The 23175-nt window shown below is 37.2% G+C and overlaps 1 protein-coding gene across 3 annotated transcripts in view; it reads left to right on the top strand.

Annotated features, from left to right (window-relative positions):
- Positions 1-23175, top strand: part of TUSC3 (tumor suppressor candidate 3) — a 215623-nt gene that overhangs the window by 115583 nt on the left and 76865 nt on the right. For 2 of the 3 annotated variants that reach the window (XM_043893511.1, XM_043893512.1), the window contains exons 5-6: positions 283-423; positions 14954-15043. In XM_043893511.1, coding sequence (XP_043749446.1) covers positions 283-423; positions 14954-15043 — 231 coding nt within the window. The remainder of the gene's footprint in view (positions 1-282; positions 424-14953; positions 15044-23175) is intronic. The other variant, XM_043893513.1, reaches the window with a different exon arrangement.

Raw genomic sequence — 23175 nt, 5'->3', positions numbered from 1 at the left:
CGTCTGGTTCATCATCGTGAACCAGAACAGCTCTGGGTTGAATGGAAGTAGGTTTTGCATATATTTAACTGTATTCACCTAAACGCACCAGAAGAGCACGTTTTGTTACACAGCCATGATGTTTTAAGGCATATGTTTTTGACTCATAAAGAACACAAGGAATGTTAGGCCTGGTATGAAAGGTAAGGTGGTACCTTTCTGAATTACATGTATTAAAGATCAGAAGGACGAGAATATCAGAGGAAAAAAATTAATATTTTTAAAACATTTTTATTGTTGCAGATTCGTGTCTTCAGGCCACCCAACTACTCTGGCACCATTGCTTTGGCCTTGTTGGTGTCACTTGTGGGCGGTTTGCTCTATTTAAGAAGGAACAACTTGGAGTTCATCTATAACAAGACTGGTTGGGCCATGGTGTCTCTGGTATGTTAACACATTCTTACTAATTACACTGAAAATACTTACAGACTCTTAGAGTCTGAAGCACTTCGAAATGTACTCACTCAGCTATTTTTTTTCCAGCAACTCTTTTCTTTTGTCTTTACTATGTGCCTGATATTTATTAGGTACCGGAGATATAAAGGTAAGACATAGACCCCACCTGATCGTAATTCATCATAGGGATACTAATCAAGAGATAAATCGTGTAATAATCTGCATGCTGTGATGGAAGTAAGCACACAGGATTAGAGGATTACATGCTACATAGAAAGGACACCTAATCTTGAGTAACGAAAAGTCATGACAGGCTTCCTAGAGTGTGTGACATCACTTATGTTTTTTAGGTTAACAGTATCTTAAAATCTCTAGTAAGTATCTTAGTAATGATGCCTACAGTCATGATGCTCTTCGTCATTTTACTTGTGGTCTTGGTCAAAGCATAAGAATGGAGAAGGGAATAAAAAAGTGTAAAGAAAGAGATGTTACTATTTACTTAATTTATGATTTGCCTATATGACTGTCTACCTGAAAATTTTATCACAATTTACAGAGAAAAATAAAATAATACTCGAGTTGAACAGTGTTGTGAATTCAAGGTCAGTCTCCAGTAATCATTAGGATTTTTACACAGTAAACAATTTAGATGATTAAAAATAAAATCTCTTTCCCAAAAGGAAGAAGAAAAATAATGGTACTTAAATGATACTTAAAAGTAACAAAAGATGTATAAAACATTTATAAACAATATAAAAAATGAAGCTATTTAATATATATGTATACATATATATATATTTACAACTAAGTGTCAGTTTGTTGGTTTTACCTTTGTGTAGTAGCCCATCATCCTTCCATTTTTCAGCAAACAGTGGTGTTTACGACTGCTGCTGCTGCTAAGTCACTTCAGTCGTGTCCGACGCTGTGCAACCCCATAGACGGCAGCCCACCAGGCTCCCCCGTCCCTGGGATTCTCAAGGCAAGAACGCTGGAGTGGGTTGCCATTTCCTTCTCCAATGCATGAAAGTGAAAAGTGAAAGTGTAGTTGCTCAGTCGTGTCTGACTCTTCATGACGCCATGGACTGCAGCCTACCAGGCTCCTCTGTCCATGGGATTTTCCAGGTGAGAGTATTGGAGTGGGCTGCCATTGCCTTCTCCAGTTTATGACTGAGTTAGATACAATAGGACAGACTGATAAGTGAGCATCCCAGGCAACTCACCTTAAAGCGCCCATCATGTGCAATAATAGCTAGTGTCTTGAAATTCAAGCATATCCTCTATGGCTTTGTGTTAGACAGAGAAATAAGATTTTGAAGTTTGGATTTTTTTAGCATAAGGAAGATTTTTCAAGGAAAGTTTCTTAGTATTTTCTCGCTTTTTGATAACCGAGTTGGAGATTTATTAGTTATACTCCAGTTACTGTAACTGGACCCAGTGGGTGACCTCAGTCATTATGTGTGAAAGTGTTTTGGACGTTGCTCTGTCTGATTTTCAGGTTGCTTCATTCAGTGAGGCCACCCACTGTCTTGGTGAAAAAAAATATACCCCTTCTTTCAGTGTTGGAAAGTTAAAATTCCTTTAGTATTTCCAGCATTATTATACCAAATTTTGTCACTGTTTCAGTCTACTGAAAAACTAGGTCTAGTTAGGATGTAACCCTGTGTCTGAAGTAGACCCAGATGATAAGCCTGCCTACACTGTTCTCCCTCCTCAGGAAGAGGTGGCTTCCCTCGTGGCTCAGTCAGTAGAGAGTCTGCCGCGACGCGGGAGACCCAGGTTTGATCTCTGGTTGGGAAGATCTCCTGGAGAAGGAAATGGCAACCCACTCCAGTGTTCTTGCCTGCAGAATTCCATGGATGAGCCTGGTGGGCTACAGTCCATGGGGTCACAAGAGAGTTGGACACGGCTAAGTGATTAACTTTCACTCCTCAGGAAGAGACGTGGAGTTATTACTGTATGTAATAATGGACATTACGACACCTCTTCCTTCTTCGGGGGTTATGTTTCTTATGCTTATTCTTTATAATAACTATGAAAAGGCATTTCTATGATCCTCATTTTACAGACAAGGAAACAGATTCAGTAAGCTCAATTTGCAGACCCTCACGCCTGGGATAGGATTCTGTGTACCTCTAACTTCAGACTTTGTGCTGTGCTGAGTTGCTAAGTCACGTCTGACTCTTTGCGACCCCACGGACTGTACCGTGCCAGGCTCGTCTGTCCATGAGCCTGGACATGAACATTCTTGCCTCGATCTCCAGTCAGGAGTACTGGAGTAGGTTGCCATGCCCTCCTCCAGGGAATCTCCCTGGCCCAGGAATCTAACCAGGTCTCCTGCATTGCAGGTGGATTCCTTACCAGTTGAGCTGCCAAGGAAGCCCTTTCACAGTGTTGGGTTCTCTAAATCTGGCACGTGCGTCATTGATGGATGTTTAATCCAGTGGATGCAGGGAGCCATTACAACTCTAAATAAATGTCTAAGAACACTTATATGGCAAATAAATGTTAGTACTTAAATGATCAATTCTCTCACACCCTCTGCTACATCATAAAGATTTTTTTTTTCCTTTGAATCCTTGAAAGCTAATGAGCTTGGCATAACAGAAGATGTTCTAACATTCATAGACACATTCTTGAGAAGGAAATCTTGGCAGGTATATCTACTCCCCAATGGCAGCCTTTCAGAAGCCATGAAGGCTGCAGAAAACAGACATGTTTTCAAACAATATGCTTGAAAACTCTGAATATAAAATGTCTAATTCAACAGACTTGTGGTTTTTTTTTTTTCCTCATCTGCTGATGGCTTATGAAGCTTAAACAGTGAGGTCAGAAATAATTTAAATCTCCTTTACCATTTTCTGTCACCATTACCACCACCAAACTTGATTCTTTGTTTATAAAGAAAAACTATTTTACATGAAAAAACTGGATTTGCCCAATTTGAGTCCTTTTTAATCCAATTTTTGGGATATCCTTACAAAGTTAAGAGACCATCCAAAATGCTGAACCATTTACTCAGATTGCTAGACATTTGTTTATTTAAAACAACCAATATCTTGTTCTTCTTTGGAAATGATATATTTTGAAATAATTTTTGGCAAAATGCTGTTATCCAATTTGCAGAAATGCTGGAATCCTTGGCTTGCACAGTAAAATGAAGCTCTTAAAATAAAAATAGTAATGAACTCTGTACAACAGCAGAGCATTTTTGTAATGTAAAAACTGTATGCACAAGGAAAATAGAAAAACAGTTTGGTAGAGAAATTCTATGCACATGCTCATGTCTTAGTAAAGAACTAGTATGCATACAAGTAGCAGTTGTGTCTTACCTTTGCACATGTGCCAGAATACCTCTGAGTCCTTAGTTCTGAGCAGACTGTATTCTAGGGCTGGTAGTTTTTTTTTTCTTTTTCATTATTATTTCATGTTATTGTATGTGACTCATGGGATTAAGAATCAAGTGTATGCTGGGGAGGGAAATTCTATTCATAGTGCTTTAAGGTGTAGGATAAAGACAAAGCTTGCAATTTCCTGGCATAGAGGAAGTAATATATGCAAATGTTGAAACATACATAGATATTATAGCTTCCTGGTTTTGCGCTTAAAAAAAAAATAGGTGAAGGAATAGTCATAAGTTGTTCTTGGTCTCATGCTTCCTAGGGGGGGAAATGCTAGTTAATGTATGTAATAGGTACTGTTGGTTCTTTACGGAGCTAAAGCAAGCATTGGTTCTGGTTTGGTTTCACTCTGCTTTCCAGACTTCCTCCACCCCCTTAAGATGGAAGATGATGAAAAAGCCTACAGAGTACCTGTTTCATGATGAGTTTAAAGTAGAATGGTTGTGTAAAATGTTATGTTTTGTGGCCCTTAATGCTGAGCTTTGTGGCAGGCTGCTGCTGTAAAGCGCTTCAGTCGTGGCCGACTCTGTGCAAACCCATAGACGGCAGCCCACCAGGCTCCCCCGTCCCTGGGATTTTCCAGGCAAGAGTACTGGAGTGGGTTGCCATTGCATTCTCCTATGGCAGGCTAATGCTCCTTATAGATGACTGTCATTTCAAACCAGGAATATGAATGTGATGAATAGTTGCATCCATTTCAAACACAAAGAAAAACCTCCTAAAAATCCACAATTAAAATCATGAAAGATAAAACATCATTTAAAAAGATCTAATAACTCAAGCCTTATTATCACAGTAAATCTCAGTAGGATAGAAGCTGTTCTCTGCCTTTTAACACCAGTGCTCTGCATTGTAGGATGATTCATATGCCATATTTCTTCTGTCTCGAACACATTATATCAGTTTAATTATGTTCTGTGAAAAATGTAAGCTCAATATTAATATATTTATTATTATACAGTTCACAATTTATGAAAGTTTCTTTGGCATCTACACATTATGGTTTATCAGTAGAAATGTGTTTTTTGTGACCATTCTGAACTACAGGGCAGCTCTGACTTCAAACAGTGGAATAAGCTCCTTTTTCTTTCAGATTTTTCTTGAATAAAATTATGCATTAATACTTTGTAATATCATACAGATATTATCTCTGTGGCATATTTACAAGTGAGAAGCAAATAATTGCTGTTAATATTTGTTTCCAGTGAAGTAACTTCTAACAAACAGCTTTTCCCATCAGGTGGTTGAATCATTTGACCATTTGAAGATAGGTATGTCTGTTTATGGACTTCACTGGTGGCTCAGGCAGTAAAGCGTCTGCCTACAATGCAGGAGACCCTGGTTCAATCCCTAGGTCAGGAAGATCTCCTGGAGAAGGAAATGACAACCCACTCCAGTATTCTTGCCTGTAAAATCCCATGGACAGAGGAGTGGTAGGCTACAGTCCATGGGGTCACAAAGAGTCAGACATGGCTCACCAACTTCACTCACTCATGTCTGTTTATAGGTAATTTTTGTATATAGCCAAATGTATAATTTTGTTCATGTTGGGAGTACGACAGCAATATAATGAAATGAGTTAATATCTTAATAGGGTATACTTTTCTTAATACATTTAGTATTTAATTTTCTTTAATGAGGAGAGGTAATGGCCTATATAAACTCAGACATTTAAAAGTTACTCAGATGGACTTACCATGTTTTTTTTGCATTTGAATGTGCTTGTCTGAGTTTTTTGCTTATTATAAAGTTACAAATAAGCCTCAGTGTGAATATCCAGTACATGGAGTAATCCCCCAGCTTCTGTTCTCCATTCATCATAAAATTTTTCAATAGAGGAAACATACCTCAACATAATAAAGGCCTTATATGATAAACCCACAGCTAACATGGTATTCAGTGGTACAAAGCTGAAAGCTTTTCCTCAAAGATCAGGAAGAAGGCAAGGATGTCCACTTTTAGCACTTTTGACATATTCACTGTCCGAGTGAGAACGTTATGCAAGAAGGAGGACATCCAAATCTGAAAGTAAGACGTAAAACTGTCACTTGTTCAGATAACATAATACTGTATATGATAGTGAAAGTGTTAGTCACTCATTGTTGTCCGACTTTTTGCAACCTTTTGGAACCCACCAGGCTGCTCTGCCTAGAATTCTCCAGGGAAGAATACTGGAGTGGGCTGCCATTTCCTCCTCTAGGGGTGAAAGTGTTGCTCAATTGTGTCTGACTCTTAGGCCTAGAATTAATAAATGAATTCAGTAAAGTTGCAGGATAAAAAAAAATCAGTATACAGAACAATGTGGCACTTCCATATACTAATATCAAACTATGAAAACCAATTTCATTCACAAGTCATCAAAAAGAATGAAATAACTTAGGAATAAGTTTAACCAAGGAGTTTAAAGACCTGTACGCAAGTAACTACTAAGACACTGATGAAAGAAATTGAAAAGAACACAAGCAAAGGGAAAGTTATACCTTGCACATAGACTGGGAGCATTGGTATTGTTAAAATGTTTACTGCCAAATATTATACTGCCCAAAGCAGCCTACAGATTCAGCGCAGTCACTATCAAAATTCCAAAGGCACTTTTCACAGAAATAGAAGAAACAATCCTAAAGTCTGTATGGATCCACAGAAGATGCTGAATAGACAAAGCAGTCTTAAAAGCAAAGTTGGAGGCATCACGTGCCCTGATTTCAAACTTTATTACAAAACTGTATTAATCAAAATACAAAGGTGCTGAACTTACAGACAGACATACAGATCAATGGAGCTGAAGAGACAGCACAAAAATACACACACATATGTGGTCAGTTAATTTATGACAAAGGAGCCAAGAATAGGCATTGGGGAAAGGACAGTCTCATCAATAAATGGTGTTGGGAAAACTGGACAGCCACATGCAGAGGAATAAAACCAGACCCCTACCTTAGCCACACACAAAAAGTAACCCAAAATGGAGAAAAGATTTGAATGCAAGACCTGAAACTGCAAAACTCCCAGAAGAAAACATAGGTGGTAAGCTCTTTGACATTGTTCTTGGTGATAATTTTTTGTATTTGACATAAAATGCCAACACAAAACAAGCAAAAATAAGTGGGTCTACATCAAACCAAGAAGCTTCTGCAGAGCAAAGGAAACCACTGACAAAATGAAAAGATCATCTGAATGGGAGAAAATATCTGCAAACCATGTGTCTGTTAAGGGATTGACACCCAGAATAAGGCATTGGCACGCTGTGGTCCATGGGGTTGCAAAGAGCTGGATACGACCGGGCGACTGAACAACAACCCAGAATAGATAAAAACTCACACAGCCCAATAGCAAAAACAACAAATAAATGAATATGAAAAACAGGCAGAGAGAAATGGGTCAATGATTTGAACAGACACTTCATAAAAGAAGATATAGAAATGGTCCCAAGTAACATTTAAAGATGCTTACATCTTTAGTCATTTGGGACATGTAAATTAAAACCAAAGTAGTTACCAATAGAATCCCATTAAATATGCTCAAATTTCAAAGAAAGGCAACATTAGGGTTAGGACATATATGCAGGAAAATGAGTCTTCATATATTACTGGTGGAAATGTTAAATGGTATCTTTCTTCAGTTTCAGTTCTGGTTACTTATCAAAAAGAAATGAAAATGTGTGTACATACAAAGGCTTGTCCTTGCATATTCATAGGAGTTTTATTCACAAATATACCTCTTTGAAAGAAACAATATAGTGTCCATAAACAGGTGAATGAATAAACAAACTGTGAAATATAATTACAAAAAAAAAAAAGAGAAACCAGGCAGAGGGTCAGAAGAGACATTGTTCTAAAGAGAGATACAGGTGGTCGTTAAGTTACTAAAGCCTGGTATACACATAATCTATGATGCAGCATTTACAAGAAAATTTTCTTACCCATTCAGAGGTCTATGGAGGTAAATAATTAGGAAAAGGCGCCAGTGGACTCTTTTTTAATAGTATTCTACTAGATCTCAGTGTTAGTTATAATGGTGTGTTCATGTTAAAATTCATTAAGCTGTACCCTTTAAATCATGTCCTTTATTGCATGAATATTTTAGTAAGTAAGATACAAGAGTAAACTTGTAGTTTAATTATAAAAATTTAAATTTCCAAATTAGAGTGGTGGAGTGCTGGACATTTCAATTATTAAAGTAAAAAAATAAGAAATACCATTTATACTTTAGAGAAAGAATTTTAGTAAATCTAGGCCATTTTGCACTATCAAAGTTTATTTAGTATTTTGTTATGTTGTGAGAAGTGCCCATAGCTCTGTGTGTAATTATGAATACTGTAAATACATCTGTCACTACTTCAGATGATTAAGCAAGTAGATCATGTTTAAGCCTGCTTTTGTTCTATTGAACCATTTCTTAGAATCTTGAATAAATCATGTATTAAGATGAATTTTTAAAAGCTTCCATAACAAACCATACATAATACAGCTCCTGCTATTTAATTTTAACTTCTCATTTTAAAATTTGAGCATTTTCTCATGTGTATGTAACATTTGTAATACTGTAGTTTATACCTTTCCTTATTAATGCATTAAATCACCAAACCTAGTGTGGATCTAATAACTACCACAGTTTTGAAGTAGTTGAGTATAAACATGTTTTGAGATATCCACTGTAACTGTTGTAATATGAAAATGTTAAAGAGTATGAAACAGGTGCTATTGAAACTATTGTGATCTGTCAACTGCATACTTACAAGACAGTGAAAATGAAGATTTGTTTTTATCTTGTTTAAGTACCCAGATCTCTTTCTACCACCCCACTCTATGCATGGCCCCTTGGAGTCTGTTCTGTTACTTGAACCGTTTCTACTCTTTTCTGAGACTAACACGTGCACTTGTGTACTCGGTCTCATTCCTGCTCTGCGATTCAGTGACAGTGCACCGACAATCTGCCCTCTTCCTTTGTCATCCTTATTTTCTCTTTTATTACCGAACCTTTCTCACTAGCAAGGCACACAGCTCCTTATTCATCCTAAAGGGATATACTGCTGTTTTCCCTTCCAGAAATTGTCCTATTTACCTGATCCCTTTTATAGCAAAACTCTTTGAAACGATTGTCTACATCGTTTCCTTCTTTTCTCATAAGGCTTTTGTCTCACTCACTGTTCCATTGAAATTCTAGTCTAGGGCACAAATCCAAGAAGGCAATGGCAACCCACTCCAATGCTCTCGCCTGGAAAATCCCATGGACGGAGGAGCCTGGTAGGCTGCAGTCCATGGGGTCGCTAAGAGTCGGACATGACTGAGCGACTTCACTTTTCACTTCCATGCATTGGAGAAGGAAATGGCAACCCACTCCAGTGTTCTTGCTTGGAGAACCCCAGAGCCGGGGGAGCCTGGTGGGCTGCCATCTGTGGGGTCGCACAGAGTCGGACATGACTGAAGCGACTTAGCAGCAGCAGGGCACAAATATTTTCCAGGGAAATAAATTCAGAGATTAGTTCTGGGTTTAGTTCACATCACTGGTCTTGCTTGAGTATCTACACAACTTACCTCTTCGTCCACAACCACTTTCTTGTGTTCCAGGGGCCACACTTCTCTCACTGCTACTTCTTAATCATCTTTGCTCACTCATTTTTCATCTCCTTCACTTCCTACTTTGGAGGGTCTTCAGATCTTGGTCATCCTCTTCTATCTGTATTTACTTAGTTGGTGTCCAGCTTTAAAGACTGTCTATTGTGTGAATGTTAAGTCGCTTCAGTTTTGTCTGACTCTTTGTGACCCTGTGGACTCTAGCCCACCAGACTCTCTGTCCGTGGGATTCTCCAGCCAGGCAAGAATAATAGAGTGGGTTGCTGTGTCCTCTTCAGGAAATCCTGTCTGTTATTGAGTCCTAAATTTTATCTTGGGGCCAGATCTTCCCTGTAAACTCCAGACTGATAAATCCAACTTGCTCATCCTACATCACTACCTGGAAGTCTACCAGGTGTCTCAAAACAGACTCCTAATCTCCGTCCCCAAACCTAATTCTCCCACACCTTTGATTTCTCAAGTTAATGGCAACTTTAGTTTTTCAGTTGTTCAAGTCAAAAATCTCAGTCTTTCCTCACCACTTCTTTCCTCCTATACCCCACATCTAGTATCAGAAAATCCTTTTGGTTCTTCCTTCAAAACACATCTAGATTCCAACAACTTCTCACCATACTTACCACCTTTAAGGTCTAATTATTTCACAGTCCTCTTCTTGCAATAGCATTTGAACTGTATCCCAGCCTCCACCTTTACACACCATATGGTTAATTTTCCAGATTCCAACCCAGGGGCTCTGCAATCTGGCCTTGCACTACTAACCAACCTTATCCGTTTCTCTTCTCCTCAGCAACTGTCCTTCAGTCCTCTTGGCTTCTTTACTGTTTATTAATACGCCAGATATTCTCCTTCAACACAGGCTGGCTCACTGGCTCTTCCCTCTTTTCCCGAGTATTTTCTTGGCTTGCCAACATCTTCAGATGTCTGCTGAAAACTCCAGTCTTGGAGAGGCCCCTGCTGACCACTCCTAAGTACTGCAGCCCTTTCATGACTTCTTTTCTCCTTCCTTGCTGTTCTTCATTTATCATCGTCTCTAATTATTTGGGGATTGTTCCCCTAGTAGCTTAAATGGTAAAGACTCTGCCTGCAATGCAGGAGACTCGGGTTTAGTCCGTTGGTCAGGGAAAACTCCCCCAGAGAAGGAAATGGCTACCCACTCCAGTATTCTTGCCTAGAGAATCCCATCAACAGAGGAGCCTGGCAGGCTACAGTCCATGGGGTCGCAAAGAGTGACTGAGCGACTAACACTTTCATCATATAATTTAATTACTTAATTTTTTAAACTATTTTCTCCCTGTAGAATGCAAGCTCCATGAGGATAGTGTCTCCCTTGTATTTTTGTTCTTTGTTTTATTCTCAGCTTCTTAAACATACCTAGGAATCACACCCCGGTCTTCTGCATTGCAGGCAGATTCTTTACCATTTGAGCCACCTGGGATGCCCTCTTGAATATATAGTCGGTTCTTGGTATGTAAACGTTGAATGAGTGAAGGAGGAATGCCTACTTATTTTTTATGACTCAGGGCACATGTCACTTACTGAGGATCTTCACCTAAGGGCCGGGATTATTTTTACCTTATTCATTGCTATATTCCTACTGTCCAGTAAATAATTGTCAAATGAATAAATTAGGCTGGAAAGGCTTCATAGAAAACCATATGTAGACCCCACATAGAAAGAGGTTGGCTCCGTAGGAGTCTAAGGCAGGTGTGGCATTAACAAGATGGAGATGTAGCCACTACCTGCAACATGGATGGACCTGGTCATTATCGTACTAATCGAAGACAGAAATATATGGTATCACTTACATGCAGGATCTTAAAAAAAAATGACACAAATGAACTTATTTTGGAAACAGATGTTGAAAAAAACAGTTACTAGGGAGAAGGGCTTGTGGGGAGGGATAGATTAGCAATTGAGAATTGACATGTACACACTGCTATATTTAAAATAAATTACCAACAAAGACCTATTGTTAAAAAAAATTTTAAAAACTCAACTCCAAATCTGTGTAACTTTGTTCCTTTTTACCCTCACAAGCTTCTTCCTTATTCTTTATCTCATTGGGTGGCACTACTGACTGTACATTGTTCCTCAGATCAGCAACCCAGAGGTTAATTTTGACTATTTTCTATCACATCAGTCAATCAATGAAGTCTGTTGATTCCATCTCTTAAATATTTCTGTTTATCTAAATCTCTCAATTCTGTCATTACTATGGAATTGTTCCATTGGTACCCCTGTTCTCCATGGTATCCATGGAGATACCAAGGGAACATTTCATGTAGAGATGGGCATGATAAAGGACAGAAATGGCAAGGACCTAACAGAAGCAGAAGACATTAAGAATATGTGGCAGGAATACACAAAAGAGCTATGCAAAAGAAATCTTAATGACCTGGATAACCACGATGGTGTGGTCACAAGCCTAGAGCCAGACATCCTGGGGTGTGAAGTCAAGTGGGTCTTCGGAAGAATCACTATGAACAAAGCTAGTGGAGGTGATAGAATTACAGATGAGCTATTTCAGATCCTAAATGATGATGCTCTTAAATTGCTGCACTCAATATGCTGGCAAATTTGGAAAACTCAGTAGCGGCCACCGGACTGGAAAAGGTCAGTTTTCATTCCAATGCCAAAGAATGCTCAAACTACCGCACAATTGCACTCATCTCACATGCTAGCAAATTAATGCTCAAAATCCTTCATGCTAGGCTTCAGCAGTATGTGAACTGAGAACTTCCAGATGTACAAGCTGGATTTAGAAAAGGCAGAGGAACCAGAGATCATATTGCTAGCATTCGTTTGATCATAGAGAAAGCAAGGGAATTCCAGAAAAATATCTACTTCTGCTTCATTGACTACACTAAAGCTTTTGTGTGGATCACAACAAACTGTGGAAAATTCTTAAAGAGATGGGAATACCAGACCATCTGACCTGTCTCCTGAGAAGCCTGTATACAGGATGAGAAGCAATAGTTAGAACTGGACGTGGAACAATGGACTGGTTCCAGATTGGGAAAGGAGTACGTCAAGGCTGTATATTGTCACCTTGCATATTTAACTTATATGCACAATACGTCACGCAAAATGCCAGTCCGGATGACTTAAGCTGGAATCAAGATGGCAGGAGAAATATCAATAACGTCAGATATACAGATGATATCGTTGTAATGGCAGAAAGCAAAGAGGACCTAAAGAGCCTCTTGATGAAGGTGAAAGAGGAGACTGAAAAAAGCTGCCTTAAAATTCAACATACATAAAACAAAGATCCTGGTGTCTGGTCCCATCACTTCATGACAAATAGATGAATGAAAAGTGGACAGACTTTGGATGAAAAAGACAGTGACAGATTTTATTTTTTGTGCTTTAAAATCACTGTGAATGGTGACTGCAGCCATGAAATTAAAAGAAGCTTGCTTCTTGGAAGAAAAGCCCCAACAAACCTAGACAGTATACTAAAAAGCAGAGACACCACTTAACCAACAGAGGTCCGTATAAACAAAGCTATGGTTTTCCCAGTAGTCATGTATGGATATGAGAGTTGAACCATAAGGAAAGCTGAGTGCCAAAGAATTGATGCTTCTGAATTGTGGTGCTGGAAAAACTCTCGAGTCTCTTTGCCAGCAAGGAGATTAAACCAGTCAATCCTAGGAAATCAACCCTGAGTATTGATTGGAAGGACTGATGCCGAAGCCGAAGGTCCAATACTTTGGCCACCTAATGGGAAGAACTGACTCATTGGAAAAGACCTTGATGCTGGGAAAGATTGAGGGCAAGAAGAGAAGGGAATGAGAGAGGATGACATGACAATGGACTTGAATTTGAGCAAACTCTGGGAGATAGTGAAAGACAGGGAAGCCTAGTGTGTTACAATTCATGGTGTCGCTAAGAATTGGACAGGAATTAGCGACTGAACAAGGAACAACAATCAGCATGGAATTGGCCACTGTATAGTCTCACAAACAGTTTTGTGTCTCGGCCTCCAAACTGATTTCTGTGCCTCAAGTTACTCTTTTCCCCAGTCTGTTCTCCACAGTGTAGCTAGTACCATCCTTCTAAAATACAGACTTGATCATGCATTTTTCCACCACAGTTAGAAATAGGAATATCAGTTGAAGCAGTAAAAGAGAAGGAATATAGATGGGTAAAAGTAAAACCAGAAATACATACAGTTTTAGTGCTGATTTAGTGACTACGAGGGTTTGATCCTTAAAAATTCAGAACTCTAATCTTAAGAGTGTCTACTGAAAACAAAAATGTCATTTGCTTATAGTATAAATGTGTTTATTCACTAGGTACATCTTTCCCTGGATTTTAACATATACTCGGCCTTTCACACTACTATATTATAATCTACAGGATATTCGACTTTCATGTATTCTTTAAATCACTGACATGATCCTCTGTAAACAAGAGATATAATTTATTTTTCTCATATAAAAATTTCCCACTTTTATATGATGTTTTAGATGGTACATCATTCTCTATGTCACTCTGGGTGTAGTATTCTAGTGCATCTTCTAAGTTTAAAGTGCAAGTATTCTGTAAAATCTTGACTTTCAGAAAATATCTCAATCCAGGCAAAGTCTGGAGGTCACATCTGGCTTTTAAGAAGTTTGTGTTAAGTTCAGAATTATTACCAAGAAAATAGGGAAAGGATTCATATTAATCTCTATAATCTTGCTATATCATTTTCATTTTCTTCTGAAATGCAGTGGTTGCCAGGATTTAGGAAACAGAATCTGGATTTCTTCCCTGGGTTTAAAACCTCTCCGTATTTTTCCCATCCTGCTGTTTCCCCTTTTGTGTCCTCTTGTCTCCTTTACAAATTGTGCAGATCTGACATGTTTAGATCCTTAGTCACATTGCTTAGTCTGACCTTGAATCTTTGTTGATACATCTCTGCTACCTGCCAGAGGCAGGCAGCTCAAAAAGAATGAGCTGGGCAAGTTCTAAGACATTCAGAAGTGTTTTAACCTGAAGACACACTTTAGTCTAAAGATGCCCAAGTTTGTAAATTTAAGCATAGATGATTTAAACAAAACATGCTTACATTTGAGTTATAGAGATTGACTGTGACTTGCGGTTTATATTCTCCTCTACCCTCTCCATAATGCCTCAGATTTTTAAGATTAGTTTTCCAAATACAGCCTTTCTTGCTAGATCTAGCAGTAATGTGGTTTCTGTGAATTATTCCTGGCTCTATCCAAAAGCATCATGTTTCATCTATGCTTTTAACTATGCTTTACCTCTAGTTAGGACGTACGAGATCATCAGTCACCATGCTAGATGCTTTATATATGTTATCCAATTTAGTCATTAATATATGTCTTAAGCATAGTTGGTATCACCATTTTATAGATACCAAATCTGACATCAGAAGAATAAGTTACTTACCAAAGGCCCCATAATTAGTAAATGAAAATGCTTTTAACAGATGAGCTGATACATGGTATTTGAAAGTAGTTTCATGACCATTTTTAAAAGAATGCAGTGCTCCCCCATTTCCTAGTTTGCATGGTATAACACTGTACCCTGTCTTTTCAGTGTATAGTCTTTGCTATGACTTCTGGCCAGATGTGGAATCACATCCGTGGACCACCATATGCTCATAAAAACCCACACAATGGACAAGTGGTAAGTGCATGTTCTAAGCATCAATGTTATGAACTTGAATCCTGTTTACACGTCAGTCAGAAATTTAATATTTAGTAAGAGTTAATTTGTTAATCTAAATATATGTTCCCTTTTTTCTCATGTTCCTCCACTATGTACATACACACATGCACATATATATATATATGTGCATATGTATTTTAGGGTGAGGACTGCTTTAGCATGGATTAAAAAAAAATTCAGTGTACCTACCATACCAAATATACACACATAAATTATTTTTTCAACTTTGTAGACTGCTATGGCAATAATATGTAATGCCCGAAGAGAAATAAAAACAGTTTTAATGAGCATCCTACCATTGGTAAATTTAATTTATTCAGAAGAGATTAAATGGTAAATTTAATTTAGTTCATAAGATCATTAAAAACTCTAGAAAACATTGTATTAGAATGCCAGGAACAGTCTGCCACAAAATTGAAAGTGCAATTGGAGTGCAGTTCTGTCAGTAGCAGAGTTGACTTTAGTAACTGCTACTGTCTTATTGCTTTCCCTTTCCACCGAAAATGGTCAGTGGCACATACTGTCATAGATTGACTTTACAAAATACTGTCTCTGAGGCTTAGTGTTAGAGGTTACTGAAGATTATTATCTGTTTTAAAATGTGCCTCTTTTCTCTAGCTTTTTCTTTATACAGATTTTTGAGGGAAGAATATGTTACCCCTTATGTACTCATCACCAAACTTAATTGCCACTTCATAACCCATCATGTTCCATCTATTCTCCTGCCCAGTACTCTTCACCTGCTGTTGGATACTTTTGAAATAATTTACCAATATCATTTCATTTACACATAAATATTTCAATAGGTATTTATAAAAAATAAGATTATCTTTAAAAATATAACAATAGTAGCACACAATGACATATAAAATGGTAATAAATTCTTAATTTCTGAAATTTGGTTCTGAATGGAATACTGTTATCCTGTGGCAAATAATGTTATGATTTCTCTATGAAGGTATAATGTAAGCTTGTGAGGTTTTTTCTTCACTGCTTACAGTACTTCACATATCTTTAATATTAAAGAAAGCTGCTAACAAGTTATTTGTTTCTTCTTCCTAAATTGATTGTGACTTTCTTTGAACTTCTTTGTGGAACTGTAATTTAGGGATATAATTCATTTTATTTATTGTATTACGCTCCCTGGTGACTCAATTAGATTTTAAGGACTGGTTGCAAATAAGTAGAGTTGCAGCCACTGATACTACATATTATAGTAACCAGTTTGGTCTCTTATTGTTGTCACCATTTTCAGATATATTCTATAAGTGTCTAGGATATAGAGTCAAAGTTAGACTCTAAACCAGACATGCTTTTTGTTACATGTACTATGTTTTTCAAAATCTGTCACTACTTAGAGAAGTTACTTGAGTATCTCAACTATTGAGAATTAGATTTTACAGAAAAAATAATGGAAGTAATCATCAAGCAATAAATTGTCCCCTTTTCTTCAAGTCTTCCTGACTGTCCTATTTGAGAGTATGGTGGTTTTCTCACCACCCCCTCTCAATTATCCATACTCACTATCACCCTTTCCTCTTTAAATTTTTTCTCCTTTATCACTTAAAACATGCTATATAATTTATTTATTTTGTGTTACATTTGTTTGTCTTTTGCCAGGACCCCAGTAGGACATAAGCACTTCAGAAAATGATTTTTTTTAATATCTGTTTTAGTCCCTGACATATTCCTATTTCATAGAGAAGGGCCTGACACAAAGATTTGATAACTATGGTGTCACTGATACTTAAAAGTATGAATTTAGGAAATCTTATATTTTTATTCCTGTCTTTTAACATTCTTCTAAAATAATATTCCTTATGTAAAAATAATTAAGCACTGCTTTTTGTTATTGTTTATTATTTGCTAATGTATATGAAAAATAACCTCCTTATGAAAGTTTTAGCTTGTGTAGGGGAAGAAAATACAATTTTCCCTTCACTGTTCTGAGTCCCTCTTTGGTTGAGGTCCCTGTAATAAAAGAGAATAACAAGAGAAAACCAAATCTATTACCATGTATACCTCATGTATACATGGGAGATACTCAGGAAGAAAGAACACTCAGAAGTGGCTTAGATCTCAGGCTTAGTACCAGTTTGGTTAAAGACAGAAAGAAAAGTGCTGAGGGAAAGTCAGTTATGTGGAGGTGACCAGGAAAAAGAAAGTTAAGTTTACCATGCAGATAGAATTTAGCAGGTACCTTCGCAGTTGATAAGGAGCTATAGTTGTCTCCAGGGATTAACCTTTGTCCTTCCTGGTAGAGAAAGGGGAAGGGACTCCTTTGTAAATTTAGGGCCTGCTTTTAGGGAGATGGGAGAAGGCTTTTCTTGTATCTGCTTAATCTCATCTCAAAATAAATTCTTAGGCCAAAGTGGCATATTAGAGTGTCATATTCTGTCATCTTCTTTCTCACTGTCATCTTCTTACCGTTTCAACCTTTACTTTGATAAGTCATGAAACTCTAATCCCTTCACATGTAGTTTATTGGAGTGAGCTCCAAAAAAGTTTGCACCAACAGTGACAACAACGTGGATGCCTTCTATTGCTAACTGAGTATATGCTGGGCACCAGACTTCACAAATGAGTACTTTAGGCCACTAGATGAACATTGCTAAAGCACATTGATTATAGTTAAAATAACAATAAATGTGGACCTAAGTTAACTCCAGTCAAGTGGGAAATCCTAAGTAGCTCTCCATTAATACTCCCATTGTAGTCTTCATTTGCATCCTGAGACTCTACTGCTTTGCAAAGAAACTCCATATTAGTGTATTTGTACTGTCCGTTGCCCCCTGTATATGTGCTGCTTTCGCTTCTTCCATTCCTGCCTGAAATTTCTATCAAAATATGCCCATCGTCAAACACCACCTAATTTGCCATCCCTCTGAAATGCATCATATAATTACATTAGAAATTCTTTTTCCTTTACCTACTTATAAACATGTAGTTATCCCATTTATGTATCTCTGCATTCCTTTATCATAATAATCCTTAAATATTTTATGTATCTTACATTAGTCAAATTCTAACCATTGAGTTTCTTTTAAGCTGTTTTTCATCTTTACACTAACATACAACTGGTCCTTATTAAATGTTTTCTTTTTTTTTTTTTTATTAGTTGGAAGCTAATTACTTCACAACATTTCAGTGGGTTTTGTCATACATTGACATGAATCAGCCATGGAGTTACATGTATTCCCCATCCCGATCCCCCCTCCCACCTCCCTCTCCACCCGATTCCTCTGGGTCTTCCCAGTGCACCAGGCCCGAGCACTTGTCTCATGCATCCCACCTGGGCTGGTGATCTGTTTCACTATAGATTGTACACATGCTGTTCATTTGAAACATCCCACCCTCGCCTTCTCCCACAGAGTTCAAAAGTCTGTTCTGTACTTCTGGGTCTCTTTTTCTGTTTTGCATATAGGGTTATCATTACCATCTTTCTAAATTCCATATATATGTGTTAGTATGCTGTAATGTTCTTTATCTTTCTGGCTTACTTCACTATGTATAATGGGCTCCAGTTTCATCCATCTCGTTAGAACTGGTTCAAATGAATTCTTTTTAACAGCTGAGTAATATTCCATGGTGTATATGTACCACAGCTTCCTTATCCATTCATCTGCTGATGGGCATCTAGGTTGCTTCCATGTCCTGGCTATTATAAACAGTGCTGTGATGAACACTGAGGTGCACGTGTCTCTTTCAGATCTGGTTTCCTCAGTGTGTATGCCCAGGAGTGGGATTGCTGGATCATGTGGCAGTTCTATTTCCAGTTTTTTAAGAAATCTCCACACTGTTTTCCATAGCGGCTGTACTAGTTTGCATTCCCCCAACAGTGTAAGAGGGTTCCCTTTTCTCCACACCCTCTCCAGCATTTATTGCTTGTAGACTTTTGGATAGCAGCCATCCTGACTGGCGTGTAATGGTACCTCATTGTGGTTTTGATTTGCATTTCTCTGATAATGAGTGATGTTGAGCATCTTTTCAGACACTAGGAGATGTTTTCTTAAATTGGATTATCTTAATTCTTTCAATTTATTTTTTCTCACTAGTCAGAAGAGTAATAGGATCAACATGTCCCTGTTAATTTAGCATAAACCAGTTAGTAACCTTAACATGACAGGAACATTTAAGGTTCAGATTAGATCAGAAAGAAATTTTCTCTATTGATTTAGAAAATTTTTTATCCTGTTCCACATTGTTGTATTACTGTTTTTTAGGTAGAGAATGGCATGGCCAGTAAGAAAAGGTCCTGTGATGGCCAGAGGAACACATTAATAAAACAGAATTTTCTATATTTTTAAAAGAAAAAACTTTACCTTCGTACATTAATGAAAAATACATACATTGAAAGTGCATACAACTTTTAATGTGCATATTTTAGCTTTTCAGGACCTTATCTTTTCAGCACCTTATCAAAAGTTAGAGAAATGAGACTTATACCTATAACCAAGATATTCAAAAAGATGAATTTTGTCCCAAACTCTTCACCCTCTTCTGTTTTACAAAAGTATAATTTTTTCTTATATTTGAATAATGTATTAGGATTGAAGGGAAAAAATCATGAAAGTCTTGGAAATATAGGAGGCTTCTTGGTTCAAAATCAATTGCTTGAATGTGCTCTTGGCCAGAGATGTGGATCCAGTTTTAGACTGTTGGTGAGATGTTAATTACTAAGCAGTGTAGACAAAGGCAGGTTAAAGGGGCAGGTTAAAGTTGTCCCTTGGAATATAGCTCTCTTCTTGTTTTAAATTGTAATATATTTTAGAAAAACATCTCTTCCTGCTTTCTTGTATGCATAATGTCAACCTATACTGAAACAGAAAATTGTGGTTTAAGTTTTGTTTTAATGAATTGATCTGCATAATAATGTGTTTTCCTATTACTGAACAAAATAGAAGATTAACTTTGCTTTATAACATCAAGTGGTTACTGGCAAAGAATTATACTTTAAACAATGCTTGTTCATTAGAATAATAATAGTGAATAGTTTTTTTTTTTAAATAATAGATGTGTTTAAATTTCAAGATACAACTTGAAAATTAGCACTATCCTTCTTTGTAATTTCTTCATATTTTAACCTATATTTCTGAAAAGAAATTACCATGTAGTATTTGTGTTTTTGAGAATAGCTATAATTAGGCTATTTATCTCTTTCAGTGGTATGGAATAAAATGACAGAATGAGTATCTTATGAATATTTATATAGGAATTTTGTAATTTGGCATTAATTCTTGATGACTAGTGCACATTTAGTGGAGTAAGGTATATGAAACAGTATTTTTATTGTGTTTTTCATACTTTTAACATAATTGAATAACCATCTATATTTTAAAGATTTATTTTTAGGTAGGTACTACACATAAATAACAACTAATTGAATTCTAATTTTAGTTCATTTTTCCTGAATTAGTTTTAAAAATGTTTTGCTTCAACTATTGGATTTGTCTTAGATGGTTTGAGCAACTGTAGTAAAATGGCTTATAAAGAATTATTTCATTGTTAAAGTGAATTAACTTTATTAATATTTTTAAATTATATTCAGAATTTCTCTCTGGTTTTTAGAAATAGTTGGGGGATTTTTTCCCCCTTTTTCTGAAGTTGGTTTCTAAATAGAATTCTGAATGATGGTGAGTGCTTTCATGCTGGACTTTTTAAATTTGCTGTTTTTCCTGTACCATGGGAGTTTTTAATGGGTTTTGGCTTTGTTACATCTAGTTTCATACCTTTTAGGCATAATGCTGTGAGGTCAGAGAGCAGAGATTTTACGAATGAGGAAAAATAATAGTCTAAGTAGTAAAAGCCAAAATTAGAATGGTGGATCTCATAATGTCATTGAGAGACATTCAGAGACTTATGTTGATAATAATTACACTAAATTTTTAAAATACATATTTATAAAGTTTAGACAGAACTATTATTAATAGTAACGGGTTAGTATTTGGTTCTTGATGCTAAAATCTGTTTTAAATTTTTGACAGAAATTCCAGGAAATCTTAGGGCTCTGAGCAGTCTATCCATTCAAGTTGGTACCTATTTTCTGCATGGAGATTGACTAATTAAATAAGGGTAAAATGTCATGAAAGCTCCATAACCTTGACAAACATAATCCTTTTAGATAAAATGACTAACGCCTAATAAGACCCTAGGGGTTTAAAGATACTGTTTTTCTCTATTATCTGATTCCTCTCATTATTCTTTGAAATATGAATCTTTGACTTTTTCTTTCAACTTTTGCTTTTGAAGTTTCTGATCTTAAAATTATTAATAAGTTCTCATTTTGAAAATCTAAAGTATTATTAAAAAAATAGGTATCAATAAATGCTACCCTTTTGTAGTTTTCATGTCAGAGAGAAAGTATATATTTAAGCAAACTGTCTCCTTATAGGTAATAGATTAAAGAGAATGCTGTTGAAACAAGCTGCAAAGTTACGAGAAATAGGAGATGCGGAACATTCAATGCCAGGCTGGTCATTCATACTATAAGCAGAGAGATTGAAAGGCCGCTGAGAACTGAATGGCCTTTTCTTGCATCAATAAAATACCATATATATAAACCTATGAACATACACACAGGTTAACAGAGAATGGGTCTGTGTACATTCCTGAGACCACCTTACCTGTCTCTTGTGAAACCTGTATGAAGGTCAAGAAGCAACAGTTAGATCCCGATATGGAACAGTGGACTGGTTCAAAACTGTGAAAGGAGTACATCAAGGTTGTATACTGTCACCCTGCTTATTTAACTTCTATGCAGAGTACATCATGCGAAATGCCCTTCTAGATGAAGCACAAGCTGGAATCAAGATTGCCAGGAGCAATATCAGGAACCTCAGATATGCAGATGACACCACCCTTATGGCAGAAAGCGAAGAGAAATTAAGTAGTCTCTTGATGAAGGTTAAAGAGGAGAATGAAAAATCAGGCTTAAAACTCAGCATTCAAAAACAAAGATCTGGTCCCATCACTTCATCACACATAGATAGGGAAACAGTGGAAACAGGGACAGACTTTATTTACTTGGGCTCCAAAATCACTGTCGACAGTGACTGCAGCCATGAAATTAAAAGATGCCTGCTCCTTGGAAGAAACGCTATGACAAACCTAGGCAGTATATTAAAAAGTAGAGACATTACTTTGCCCACAAAGTTTGATATAGTCAAGGCTATGGTTTTTCCAGTAGTCATGTATGGATGTGAGAGCTGGACAATAAAAAAGGCTGAACGCCAAAGAATTGATGCTTTCGAACTGTGGTGCTGGAGAAAACTCTTGAGAGTCTCTTGGACGGAAAGGAGATCAAACCAGTCAATCCTAAAGGAAATCAACCTTGAATATTCACTGGAAGGACTGATGCTAAAGCTGAAACTCCAATACTTCGGCCACCTGATGCGAAGAGCCACCTCTTTGGAAAAGACTGTGATGCTGGGAAAGATTGAAGGTGGAAGGAGAAGGGCACAACAGCGGATAAGGTGGTTGGATAGCATCACCAATTCAGTGGACATGGGTCTGAGCAAACTGGGAGATTGTGAAGGACAGGGAACCCTGGCAGGCTGCAGTTTGTGGGGTCTCAAAGAGTCAGACACGATTGAGCAACTGAACAACAACGTTCCTGAGATGATACCATAAAGATAACAGTGAAACAGAAGTAGAGAGTTTCAGGGTTAAGATGATGGCCTGATATACATCTGCCTTCCTTCTTGTTAAATACTCAGAGTCATCAAAATGCAAAGCTAGCAACAGAATTACAAAGTAAAGCTAACTAAGCCCAAATCCCAAAGCACAGGAGATTGTTAACTATTATTATTCATATAACATTAACATCCGAATTTATTGAAATGGACATTGGCATATAGTTTCTTTGTGTTTATGAACTTCCTCAGAGTTTTCTTTTAAGTTTCCATCAATATGCTTACATCTATTTTATTTCACATGTCCTATGTCTCATCTTACCAGAGGTCTCCTGTTCTTCCCCATGCTCTCAGGATTGTATACAGCTATTAGTGGGATGAGTGATGATGAGTGATAGTTGCTCAGTGGTGTCTGACTCTTTGCAACCCCATGGACTGTAGCCCACCAGGCTCCTCTCT

Source organism: Cervus elaphus, chromosome 32 (genome assembly GCF_910594005.1).
Source record: "Cervus elaphus chromosome 32, mCerEla1.1, whole genome shotgun sequence".
Taxonomy (NCBI): Eukaryota; Metazoa; Chordata; class Mammalia; order Artiodactyla; family Cervidae; genus Cervus; species Cervus elaphus.
Note: the sequence above shows the minus strand (reverse complement) of the source record. Positions and strands in the feature narration are given on the sequence as shown.